Source organism: Strongylocentrotus purpuratus, unplaced genomic scaffold, assembly GCF_000002235.5.
Source record: "Strongylocentrotus purpuratus isolate Spur 01 unplaced genomic scaffold, Spur_5.0 spur5_scaffold_6, whole genome shotgun sequence".
Lineage (NCBI taxonomy): Eukaryota > Metazoa > Echinodermata > Echinoidea > Camarodonta > Strongylocentrotidae > Strongylocentrotus > Strongylocentrotus purpuratus.
The window spans coordinates 58,651,469-58,665,320 of NW_022145612.1; the positions used below are offsets into that span (position 1 = coordinate 58,651,469).

Consider the following 13,852-nt stretch of genomic DNA (forward strand, 5'->3'; position numbering starts at 1 on the left):
ATTTGAACCAAATTCATGGCCCCATACCAACACTTTGTATTACCTTGAAGAGATACGGTGATAGAAGTTGGTAGAGCACTGATTAATACAAATAATTAAAAAGAAAATTAAAAAAAAAAAAAAAAACCTTAAAGGGCAGTTTGTGAAAGAAAGTTGTTATTTCGTGTGGATGATTATTATAATGAAAGGGAACCTTGACTACGAAACATGATGTGCAAGCAAAGCCCAGTTTATAAGGGACATCAACGTCTAAATGACGACCTCGTCCTCTGCACAATATGAAGAATCGCATAAGATGGAGCACAGGGGCGGCGCCACTGGGGGCAGGGGGCGACCGCCCCTATCATTTTCAAAAAAGGAAGAGGAAGAGAAGGAGAAGGAAGAAAAGGAATGGGAAGAGAAGGAGGAAGATCAGGAGGAAGAGAACTATAAAATGTAAATATGTATGACGTAAGGAAGGGCGGGGGAGAGGGAAAAGAAAAAAATAGAGATAGAGAAAATAAAGAAAAAGAGAGAAAAAGCAGGCCGAGTCAGACGATCAGCTTATTGGCAGTTATTATAGGCCTATACTGAGTGACTGAACATAGTCCTTTACCCGCCCATGTCATTGAGAACTCATTTAATGAACTTCGATTGCTGAAAACGTACTTGAGATCAACAATGACCCCAAAAACGTTTGTCTTCACTTCTGGTCATCAATTTAAACAGAGATATTGATATAGATATAAACAAAGTGATTGACGCATTATTTTGTCAAAAAAATATCCCCGTAGATTGGAGTTCCTTTTGACAGAAGAAAATCAAAAGTAGTGCATGTTCGTGATGCTGTAATTAGCATTTCAGGTTAACCAGCCTACATTTGAATTGAGCTTGTTCTTGCATTGAATTTAATTGAACTTAATATACATCAATTAAAAAAAAAATCTTCAACTTCTGAGGAGGGCACATTCCCTGCGTCGTGCAAGCGCGACGATGGCGCTGGCGATTCGCCCCCAGGCGCGTAACCAGGGGGTGCTGGGGGCGGTGGCCCCCTCCCCCAAAACGCCTGCCCCCCCAAAAGAGAGAGAAAGAGAGAGAGAGAGAGAGAGAGAGAGAGAGAGAGAGAGAGAGAGGGAAATGGACGTAAGAAGAAAAAGAAAAAGAAAAAGAAACATTTTTGAAAATTCAGACGAGGATTAAGAGTCGAGAACAGTACAATGAATCGTTTTCGTTCGCTTATAATTTAAAGAGATCGTTTAACAATGTTAACCTGAGATGCACGACCCTACGTGTTATCAGTCCCTGTGATATATGGTGTTATATTGAAGCCCTCGAAAAATTGCGCTTCAAAATGATCAAGAAGTGCCTCAAAAAAATAAAAACCTTTGAGTGACCGGTTTTTACCATACTCCTTTTCCCCAATTGACTGAAGTGTTATGAAAACCGTTTGGCAAACCCAAAATTTGATTTCGATTTTCTATAATAAAATAATATCTTGATAATCAGATAGGCGATCGGCTTGTAAAAGTCAGTGGCCGGGGGTCCTGACTGACCTAAAAGTTTATAATCATCATTGCAGCATGATATAAATCAAGGATTTTTTGTAAAGGATCTAAGACAAAGTTACCGGATCCCTTTAATGAAACGTCAAAGCTTCCGCGCTTTGCGCGGGAGCGGGGAAAATGAATTTAAACTATGAGATTTGGAGTCGAGAACTTGGTACAAAGAATCGTCTTCTTTATAATAATTTAATGAAACGTCAAAACTTCCGAAGCGGGAAAAATGAATTTAGACAAGGATAAAGAGTCGAGAACGGTACAATGAATCGTCTTCTTTCTCTAATAATTTAATGAAACGTCAAAGCTTCTCCCTGCACCCATCCCTCTGTTAGTAATTCGCACGCTTTGCATGCTCACTATCGACCCCCTGCACCTGTTCGCCCCCTAACAAAATATTCTTGCGTCGCCCCTTGGATGAGCACGTAAAGCAATAGGGGCACTTTACGTTTCCAAAACGGGCATGAGTCTCAAGTCATGAGTTTTAGAAAATGATTATGGCAAGTTATGTATGTTTTAAATAGAATATCTGATATTAAAGTGCATATTGTACATTCTTTATAAAGAAATGGAAATTTCTAGAGGGGCAATTTTGTCACTGAAAATGAGCACCATGTTTGGAAATGTGCAATCTGTTTGGATCTTGGCATGATGCGCACTCTAAATCAGTGCTCATAATTAGTGGGAAAGGTATATTTTACCCGGATCCAACACATACTCTTCCTTATTTAGATCTGCTGCATGAATTGCTCATACACAATGGGGTGAAAGGGGGCACTTTACATTATTAATTTAAAGTGGTGAATGCGGGCACTCAGTATCAGAAGTAAAACTGTGCAGCTATATATTTCGCTCGGTGGGGAGGGGGGGGGGGGGGGTCAAGGAGCACTTATTTTTAAATCAACACCGACCCCCTCCCCCTCTCTTTACCAAAAAACAAGCTTTTTAAACTTTTTTTCAGAAACATTGAGGGGGGTCTAACCCCAACCCCCCCCCCTCTTGCGTACGCGTTTTCTACAGAGTATATCATAAGTAGTTATAATCTCCTGATTCACTTCCTAGTATATGTCTAAAACATCAGATTTTAAAAACGTTCTCTCCTGTACGCCCCCGCGCCTAAAAAAATATCTTAAAGATACCATAGAATTTCACACCACAACACGATAATTTGTTTGCTACATTTTCTCACTTGTGAGGATCACAAGACACTATGCTATGGGTAATGTGTATAATTCGATCGTGCATAAATGCATGCACTAGCTGTATACATGGGCTAGGCACGCCCATTGCATTGCATTGCATTTTTGTGCATCCTCTTGAACCTCGGCGCGTAGACATAGATCTGGTGCAATTAAGTGCAGGTGCTAGTAATCTCTAGTTCTTGCATTATCATTTGTTTGAGCCGCGATGAAGTACACACGTGGTATCTTTGTTTTGCTTTTAGCCCTAGTGGTTATTCAGGGCAGTGCGAAAAATGAAGATGTGAATCAAAATATATCTCCGACGCAGTCAGTAACCACCGCAACCACTGAGGAGGAGTTGGCCGAAGCTCGGGGCGAAGAGATAGACAGTGATCCGACAAGCGAAGGAGCAGGAGGAGGCTGTGGCTGCGGGTCGTCTGCTCTGAACAGGAACCATGACGAAGATGCCCCTGCCCTGGAAGAAAATTCACATGATCATGTGCAAGAAGAAGCTGCCTTGAAATACTCCAGGGAGGCGAATGATCCAATAGACCATCCTCAAGCAAATGTTGCTGCCTTTCCAAGAACAAATCAAATGAATTTTATTGAAGGAGGAACATTTCAAATGGGGACGGATAAGGCCAAGATCTATCTGGATGGTGAAAGTCCATCTCGATTGGTGACCCTGGATCCGTACTATTTTGATGTGTATGAAGTCAGCAATTCTGAGTTTGAATTGTTCGTCAACACAACCAGTTATGTAACGGAGGTAATCATTGAAATCAGAAGTTTTGTTGCATCGTCCATTTCATTGCAAAAACAAAAGGAATACATTTTGAATTTAATTAAATGCAATTATAATGTTAATAAATGCAAATTACAAGTAGATCTAGACTTTGAATGTATACGATATTGATATCAACATCATATTTCATAATTCACCAAGCCCTTAAGGCTATGTTTTTCTGATCATGTTACATGTACCTTCACAAAATGTTATCTTACTGGACAAAGTGCATTTAACAGATTTAGTCGAGAGATAATGGTGTACTTGTAGTTGTAGATCAGCTAGATCTAGTGTCGTGATTTCATATGTTTTTCAAATATATAAGTTCTAGCTGTTTTTGTTTTTCTTCTTCAGATTTAGTTTCACATTGTTATATATTATATTTCATGTCTTTTTTTGCTATATATCAATATATTAGTATTTATGTCTTATTATTTTTCTTATTTACAGGCTGAGAAATTTGGAGATTCTTTTGTCCTAGAAGCAAGGATAAGTGAAGAAGTTAAGAAGGATATTTCTCAAGTAGTAAGTGCATTTGGTCTCTGTGTTAAAGGTCTTTGAGTATTCTGATTACAGTTACTTTAGTCTGATGTATTAAACCAAACTTAAATAGTATAGCATGCAGTCAATATCACTAAACAAAATAGGTTTTGTATATTTAACCGGTGTAAAATATATATCTACTAGGACTTGAACTGTGAGTTTATAAGTCGATTTGCTAAGACATTAATTCACTTCACTAATATCTGCAGCATAAGCCATCAGCTAACTCTGCTTGGCTCATGAGATACAAATAGACATGAAATTAGTACCATTATGGCATTGGAGTATATTATCCTGCAAATTATTATTTCCAGAAATAATTATTTTATTTCATGTTTGTAATTTGTGTCTTTCTTCATACATGTACCTTGATTGACAGGTTGCTGCAGCACCCTGGTGGCTTCCAGTCAAAGGAGCTGAATGGAGACATCCTGAAGGGCCGGACTCTAGTATCTCTTCAAGGTAAGAAAGCTGCCTTGGTGGTAAAACTTGAGGACTCGGCCTCTTTTAAAGACTGACCCCTAAATCGACTGATTACCGATGAAATACTTGCCATATAAGGGGTCAAGAATGATTAATTTTTATTTGATACTGAAGATTTAATCTGCTGTGAGGGATGTGGCTAGAGGCTATAATATTTTGTTTTAAAAATGTTAACCCTGCATTTATGGATTCACTTTTCTGAATTCAAACACTAAAGCCCTATCAAGTATCAACTCTTCAAGTATTATTTCCATTAGTTTACAGTGTATTTGAATTTTTTTCACATCTTAATTCACTTTATCTCAAGTTTTCAATTTTCATTTTCTCACTTCCATTTCTCGTCTTGAATGTTCAAGTCTAAACCGAGATGCAAATCGCTATGTGCAGGAGAGACAACATACATGTATGCCATTTGACTGGTTTTTAAGGTTTAAAGTTAAGAAGATGTTTTGAATAAATACAAATATTTCTTGGCAAAAGTTTCCCCAAAAGAATTGAAGATTGAATGTTTGGTCAGTCCTATTTCTATTTTTATTTACCATTTTTTATGCCTCCGCCACCGAAGGTGGTGCCGGAGGCATCATTTTTTCGGGTTGTCCGTCCGTACGTCCGTCCCGTTTGACCGTTATCACAATATCTCAAGAACCATTTAAGATTTAAACTTAAGACTCGGGAATAGTATTTATCACCATAGGAAGACGATCTGATTAGATTTTGGAGTACGTAGGTCAAAGGTCACAGGTCACAGAGGTCAACTTATGAAATTCCTTGTATTGAGTTTGTTAGCGCGATATCTCAAGAACCATTTGAGATTTAAACTTCAAACTTAAGGATAGTATGTATCACCATAGGAAGACGATCTGATTAGATTTTGGAGCACGTATGTCAAAGGTCAAGGGTCACAGAGGTCAACTTATGAAATTCCATACATTGAGATTGTTATCATGATATCTCAAGAACCACTGGAGATTTAAACTTCAAACTTAGTGATAGTGTGTATCACTATAGGAAAACAATCTGATTACATTTTGGAGCACGTAGGTCAAAGGTCAAGGGTCATAGAGGTCAACTTATGAAATTCCATACATAGAGATTGTTATCATGATATCTCAAGAACCACTGGAAATGTAAAAACTTCAAACTTAAGGATAGTATGTATCACCATAGGAAGACAATCTGATTAGATTTTGGAGCACGTAGGTCAAAGGTCAAGGGTCACAGAGGTCAACTTATGAAATTCCATACATTGAGATCGTTATCGCGATATCTCAAGAACCACTGGAGAATTTTCACTTCAAACTTAATGATAGTATGTATCACCATATCATAATATCTCAAGAACCACTGGAGATTTAAACTTCAAACTTAATGATAGTGTGTATCACCATAGGAAGACAATCTGATTAGATTTTGGAGCACGTAGGTCAAAGGTCAAGGGTCACAGAGGTCAACTTATGAAATTCCATACATTGAGATTGTTATCATGATATCTCAAGAACCACTGGAGATTTAAACTCCAAACTTGTTTAAATTGCTCTATGGCGGAGGCATCATTTACGACTACGCGCAGTCAAAATTCCATCTAGTTTTTTTTTAAAATCTTGCAGGATGGATCATCCTGTAACCCATATGTCTTGGAATGATGCTACAGCATACTGCCAGTGGGCTGGCAAGAGATTACCAACAGAAGCTGAATGGGAGAATGCTGCACGCGGAGGGCTCAAAAATAGGTAAACATATATATATATATATATATATACTTTCCTTGGAAACGTATAATGATTAATCTGCATAGAATCTGATCTTTTAATCTATCATCTATTTACATTATCTGGATGCATATAATGACACATGCATGCAGATTTACGATTTGATGAGCATAGGTTCTGATCTTAACTCAATACATTCTGAAGTTTACTAGGCTATATAGATGTGCTATTACACATTTCTTCAATAGAGGTAGGCATTATAGGTGACCACTAAATGACAGACTCGACAACATATTTTCATGCGTCACTGGCCAAGTGGCCAATTTCATTGCTTCCTATGGTCTAGTATGACAGCACTATAGATGTTCATTCTGATTTCTCTGAAACAATGTTTGCAGGCTTTTTCCTTGGGGTAACAAACTGATGCCCAAAGATCATCATAGGGTCAACATTTGGCAAGGGGAATTCCCTAAAGTCAATACTGCAGAGGATGGTTATGAAGGAACATGCCCCGTAAGTATTCCAAGGTTTTTTTTTTATATTAGTAACAATAATGATGATGATGGTAATGATAATAGTTATAGGCAAAGATACCAGCATTGCTACTGATGATAATGATAATATCGACAATAATAATGATGATGAGGCAGGGTACTGATATATTAATTAATGTAGCTCAGATAATGTACAAGTGCTACTTCTATGGGGATTTTTTTTTTTTTTTGGGGGGGGGGGGGGAGGGGGTATAATAGTTTACACACTGATGTGAAATATACAATGCGTCCCAGAAAAAACGAAACCGAGAATTATTAATGTTTTATCATAACTGAATCACAATTATAATTAATAAATGACACATATTTGTAAAGCTTAGATCCTCTTTCAAATTCGTTTTCACTTGCTGCCTGCCGTAGCAACAAACAGAGTTGACAAAAGACTTAACTCCGTTTCTTTGACGATCAGCCATGCACAAAGAAGACGAAAGACTTGATGCATGGCTGATCGTCAACAAACTGGAGTTAAGTCTATAATCTATAATCTATAATTTTCTCAGTCATATCTATATACTAACCCGTTACCAACTCGGCAAATAATTGGAGGGAAAAAAGTGTTGGTAATTACCAAACTAATATATATAAGAAATTGTAGATATTGTGCACTGTATTAAAAAAAAAAATCTGTTGCTTTAATACTGCCACACTGAATAGTCACCATACACCATTAATATGTTTGCTTAAAAGATGATCATTGCAATATTATAAATGAAGATTTGTATCCCATTGACTTTGACTGATGGGTTTTCTAGTCTTCCCACAATTGTGCAGGTACTGGTAGCAACATGTTATTAAAAGTACAGTAAAATTGCTTATTTCAGAGGTCTGTGGATTTACTTTGTAATGATTTGTATGAAAGAAAACAAAATTATCATAAGAGAAATTTGAATGTCATCATTAGGTTTTTCATTACGTGAATGCAATTTGATGGTAATTGTTTGTTACATAGGCATAGTTAATAGGCATAGTTTGTTGAGAAAAAAAATCTACATGATATTGCCAGCTCAAGCAATATTTCTCATAACCTAAAAATTAAGATTGTACCTTCAAAGTATCTCAAGCTACTTATTGATGAACTTATTGTGTGATTTCATCTAATTTTCTTTCTTGCATACAGGTAACAGCATTTGAACCCAACGGCTATGGCTTGTATAACACAGTAGGTAATGCATGGGAATGGGTAGCAGACTGGTGGAACACAGTACACAGTCCTGAATCTCAAAACAACCCTGTAAGTTGACTGGAATACACTTAATATCATTTAAAAAGAATATAACAATAAAAAGAAATGCATATATGATCGTATTCAAGAATCATTTTTTTTAGTGCAAAACTTGATGGCACAAATATAGCATTGTGAAATCACAAGATCAAAACTGTGGTCTAAAGACATAAAGACAGTTCATTTTTTGCTGTTGGAAGTATTGTGTCTTAGGGTTCATATGTTTGCACATGTATAATGAAGTTTCCCCCTCTTATTACAAAATGATTATTTACTTTTTGCTGTTGTTGCAATTGCAGGTTGGCCCTGATGAAGGTACAGATAAAGTCAAGAAAGGAGGATCATACATGTGCCACATTGTGAGTAGTGATATATGATGTGCATTGCAAGGAAGAGGTTGTGATAGATTGATTTATGTCGATAGTAGAAGGAAAGTGTGTTGTACGGTTCGGGCCATAGATCGTATCTCCTTTTGATAGAGGAGAAATAATAGAGAAAGAAATATAGAATATTATAAACATTAGGAGGGTGAGAGGTAGATACAGTTAAAAGAAGAGAGATAGATATATTAAGAGAAAGATGGAAAGAGAAAGACAGAAATATTAGCATGAAAATATGTGACGGTGCAGTATATGCATATATGTACCAGCAGAAATTGTTATTTTTGGCAGTTTGCTCTTTGAATGGGTTCATTTGTCTGTTGTAGTGTTTATAACAGAAAATCCTCATACAAAAAAAATACCTGCATATTTTCATGAAGAAAAAAAATGGTGACCGTTTATAAAGTACCGTATGTTGGGTGTAAGGTGACTATTCTGTACTTCTCCAGTTTAGTAATATGATGTGCATTACTTTCATGTATGTAGGGATGCACAGAGTGCTGGAAGGTCAGTACAAAGCCGTCTTGTATAAATCATCTTCTCTTATGTCTTACAGGTATATGTCAAACTTCCACGAAAGACTAATACACATATGTATTTGAATCTTTCAAATTGTCCAATATAAGTAATTTTGTTTCTGTCTTTTGTCTCAGTCTTACTGCTACAGGTACCGTTGTGAAGCACGTAGTCAGAACAGTCCTGACAGCTCTGCTTGCAATCTGGGCTTCAGGTGTGCTGCAACCAACCTCCCTGAAGATATCCCCTGCAACAATTGCAACGACTCTACACCTTGATGCTTCCTGCTCCAGTTACATGTGTTGCAGCCGTCGCCCCCAAAGAAAGAATCTTACCCTGAAGACTACCTTTCTTCCCATTTTTAAAGGTCACCCGACATTTTCTCTGGTGATAATTTCTCCCCGTTTTATTTCTCAAAGTCATCTTTTAGGGTTAGGTTCAATATTTTGGTTTTGGGTAAGGTTTAGGTTCAGGGTCGATTTTATGGTTAGATAAAGTGTATGGTCAGGGTTGATAATAAGAATTGTTAGAATTTAGTTGATGTAGGTCTGTTGGACACAAGACACAGGTAGCAATTTTTGGTTAGCCCACATGTCGTAGAATGGTTGTAATGGGTAGCTGTATGTAGATATTAAGGTCTGTATTCTTGAAAGCAGCTGAAGTTAAACTAACTGATCTTAGTCCACTGATTGATACAAGAGCATGTGTCAATCTCTCTATTTCATGTGTATACATGTACACTATAATTTTATAAGTACCAGTAAATGATTCAACAAATTTTTTTAACTTGTGTAAGTGAAAAAAAATTTCATGGTGGCATGATTTTGTAAAATCATTTAGTTACAGAATGAGGGTAATATAAACATATAATGATGAGGTTGACACTAAGCACTTCATATATATATGGACTCGTTGACATATAAGACTGCTTTTCTTATTTTTCAAGTTAAACAAAATAATCATTGGTTAGACCCGAGACAATAAATGAATGAATGACCTTTACTAACACTGTTTGTTCCTTTTGATACATGATATTTGGTCCTAACATAATTTAGTTGTTTAATGTTCTCTAATCCATGTAATAAAATATGGATATATTCGAACATAATCTCTCCCCCCCCCCCCCCAACCTTAAAAAATAATTTTCTATCCTAAATAAAAGCAGTTTTATATGTAGAAGTAATTCTTGTACATGTACTGCAATTACCCAAATGACAACATATGAAGAGTTTGCAGACAAATCAATGTTGATAAATATTGCTTCTTTACATGGCACGCAAATGCTGGATGTAATCAATATTTGTCTAGTACTGTTTGCCTTCAGTGAAAATTTCAATCAAGTTACGTACATGTATGATGTACTAGTGTATATTTTGTATGATGGATTGCCATAGTGGCCTTCAACAGCAATATTAAAATTCATGTACATGTATGCTGCGACCAAACAATATTCATTTTATGTTTCAAAGTTCAAACATGTATCTAACTAGTGTAATACATGTTTAATAGTGTACAAGCAATTCAGATTCGATCTTGGACACAAAGTGAAAGGGTTTGTGCAAGAGATAGATGGGAGAAGATGATTCTAGCATTGGGGGTACTTGGTATAACAATAATTTATTAATTGAAAGGCAGAGTGAAATATTTCATTTTTCGTTTTCATACTTTATTTATTTTTACATTACATGTACCGGTAAGTTATCAAAAATTTGCTCCTGTAACAATTCTTCTAGGATTTAATTGTCAAAAGAAAAGTGAGGGGTTAGCATTACTTGCAATAAGGTTTTGGGGTGAAGTTTAGGGCTAGGGTTAGGTATAGTGTTTGGTCAAGGGTTGAAGTTAATAGGAATTAAGTCATTGTAGGAATTGACCCCAGACTAATTGTACACACACTACATGTACAATGTATATCTCTTTAAAATCATGTAACAGTAATCATCACCCCTTTTCATGTAAAATCCTCAGTGCTGAAGGCAGTTTATGCAGATCAAATTATATATTGTACAATATGTTTTTGGACAAAGAAAAGCTTGTCCTGTTCTTGGAATTTAAGACGGATTTTAAGCATTGTGAAGTTAGGAAGGATGAGTAAATTGTCATGTTTAGTTTTACATTATTGTCCCAGAGATTTTATTTATTTATTTGGAAACAAATGTGTATCCTTTGTTTCACTGTAAGGGTTTGAATATCACAATTAACAATTCAAATTTTCCCTCCCTCCATTAATTATTTCCACAAGATTGATAAAAATGTATTGATTTTCTTATATATGACCAATTCAGGAACTTGATTGATTGCACCCTGGGGTTTGTTAATTGATCAAGGGATTTCTGTTTGACAATTATTTTAGTGGTCATGTTGTTGAAAAGTCTCGATTAGATTTTCACATGTACAATCGATGTTTAAACTTTTATTAGAAAACTTATACAAGTACAGTGTATACATTTTTTCTAGTAACGGTATGTATAGGTCATATATTGTACTACCGTACCAGTATTATTATAGTTAAGACTTAAAGGTAGTATGTTCCATTTGCAGGTTAAAAAAATGAAAAGGTCAAATTCTAACAGCATTTGAAAGACAATACTTCAATTTAAAACTTCCCTCAAAAAACAAAAAGGTTTGAAAAGGCTTTTTGTGGGAAATAACAACCATTAGCTGTCGCATCGACATAACTTAGTGATTACAATCACCTACATGTACATGTAAGTAATTAGTAATAGTCTGATTTTCAGACTTTTGTACCGAATGGTTGTACGTTTTGTGCTGCACAAAGATTTATCAGTTTAATTTTGGCCATTTAGTGGGTTATTGATGTACCGGGAGAAAAATGCTAATGTACCTGTTACAGCCCATTTGATGTACATGTATGTTGTTACCAAAGAAAAAAAAATGTCAGTCACTCAATAGTGTCTGACAGGGAAGTCTAGAAAGTAAACAGGTTTCCTTGCATAATCTGAATACTAGGACACAGCTGACGTTTAAATTTCAGAGATAAGACATACATGACATATTCATAATTCCTGCAAAGTTCTACAAAGTTCTACAGAATTTGATGGTGGCTGCAAAAGGAACATACAGGTGTATTGTCTTAACATTGTGTGGGTCATTGTAAACAAATTAACAAAACATGATTTTACAGGTACTTTAAAATGTATGGGAAACAATGGAATGACCTAACATTAAGAAATTACAGTTTACTAGTGGTGAATGTTGACTAAATTTTTGTTTCTATTCTATTTTTTTTATATACTAATAGACTCCATATTTACAACAAATTAATACTGGAGAATCGAATGATTATACATGAACTTATAATGATTATGTGTTGAGTATGTTGTTGTAAATTGTCTATTTTGATAAAGGTGCATGGTGTCTAACACAATATTATTTTAATGTGGTCATTGTCAGTACTTCTGTAATTCACTCTTGCAATAAACTTGGGAAATATTTTACGAAAGCATTTTGTGCAGATTTTTCTGTAACATGAATGTAGTTTTAAATAGATACAGTATATTTTTAACTTGTATGTTGCTAGTACATTAGAGTGAGAGTTGTCACACCTCCTTCTGTATTTCAGTCTTGTTTGCCTTGTCAGCTACTAGTACTAGTAATCACAAATCTTCAAATCATGTAAAAGTAACCCTTGAAATCCCACAATGAAAGTGGAATTTCAATTATAAATTTGATCTACAAACACTATTTTTTGGGCCAGACCAATCAACATCCATCAACATCTGCTATTAAACAATTCTAGATTAAAAGTGACTTTTCAGTGACCCAAATCTTGTCCAACATTGCCTAAATCCACAGACATGATAGTTAATCAATATGTCTCATCTCTCATCCCTCTTCCCACAACTCATTTTTAGAGGGAAGAAGCATTCATACATCTACACAGTACTAGTATTAAATTTGTTTGAAAACAATTACAACATGTTGCTCTAAACAGCAGAAAAGAACATCAGAACACGGATTGCATGTACTGTACAGTACATGTACAACTGTATAGGGCTCTTCATAAATGATGAAATGTATGTTACTGAATTTTTTTGGGGTAAAATTAATCTAGGGCAAGACATCAAGTACATGTAGGTTACATTTTTTCATTTTATGTTTAATTGAACAACAAAAATTAATTCTAAATTGAAGGTATTGAAATTCTGTTTACCGTAAAAAGCTGATTTTTTGAAGTCGATACAAACATAAATGCAGCATAATTACAACTCCCATCCTATGGTTTTATCAATCCCAAGTTTTATGCTTCAATGCCTGGGGTTGTATTCTGAAAACAATGTTATCTGTTATGGAAGTAAAATGATGTCAATTGTCAAATCAAATCAAAATTAGGACAAGTCCTTGGTTAATATCTGAGCAAAGCTGGCTGCATTTGCATAAAGTTAAAAGAGACATGGTAAGGTTATTCTGCGCAATTTGAGTTTGTTATGAACTCATTACAAATAACATTGTTTTTCTTAACATAAAAGTTAACATCATTTTCAGAATACGGCCCCTGTACATTAAAATTTTGATGACCTGAAAACCTCTGCAGTGACATAAACACTACCGGGTAAACAGCAATTTTAATGGATTATAGAGTACCGAAGCTGTGACGTCATGAAAATCTATTTTTAGAATTTCTCAATTTTTTCTTCATTTTCCGAAAGAGCATCAAAAATAATGTCCAAATGTCGAAAACAATTTGGACATTTGGACATTATTTTTGATGCTTTTTCGGGAAATGAAGAAAAAAATTGAGAAATTCTAAAAAAAGAAATTTGATGACGTCACACTTCACCACTCTATTGTCTGAATAGAAGAGGCGACCCAGGATGCCAGGATCTACCTTTCCTCGTATCATGATGATGATGATGAGAAAGATGTAACTAACAACAAATTAAACAAAGAAATGAAAACATTTCCACTCTGATATGGTTACCGG

At 35.5% G+C, this 13,852-nt stretch overlaps 1 protein-coding gene across 1 annotated transcript; it reads left to right on the forward strand.

Moving 5' to 3' along the window:
* The first annotated feature begins 2,735 nt into the window (after nucleotides 1-2,735).
* LOC577665 (sulfatase modifying factor 1) lies at nucleotides 2,736-11,596 on the forward strand. The gene is made up of 8 exons (XM_777880.5): nucleotides 2,736-3,485; nucleotides 3,954-4,028; nucleotides 4,426-4,508; nucleotides 6,137-6,259; nucleotides 6,637-6,751; nucleotides 7,910-8,023; nucleotides 8,314-8,373; nucleotides 9,048-11,596. The coding sequence occupies exons 1-8, from the start codon at nucleotides 2,943-2,945 to the stop codon at nucleotides 9,186-9,188; spliced, it is 1,254 nt and encodes a 417-aa protein (XP_782973.1). The 5' UTR covers nucleotides 2,736-2,942; the 3' UTR covers nucleotides 9,189-11,596.
* The last annotated feature ends 2,256 nt before the right edge of the window (nucleotides 11,597-13,852 follow it).

Bases quoted from the DNA above. Each gene is read 5' to 3' on its own strand.
- LOC577665 (XM_777880.5), top strand. From the start codon at position 2,943: ATGAAGTACACACGTGGTATCTTTGTTTTGCTTTTAGCCCTAGTGGTT. The intron at 4,509-6,136 runs GTAAGAAAGCTG...AAAATCTTGCAG, and splicing joins GACTCTAGTATCTCTTCAAG to GATGGATCATCCTGTAACCC. The intron at 6,752-7,909 runs GTAAGTATTCCA...TCTTGCATACAG, and splicing joins GTTATGAAGGAACATGCCCC to GTAACAGCATTTGAACCCAA.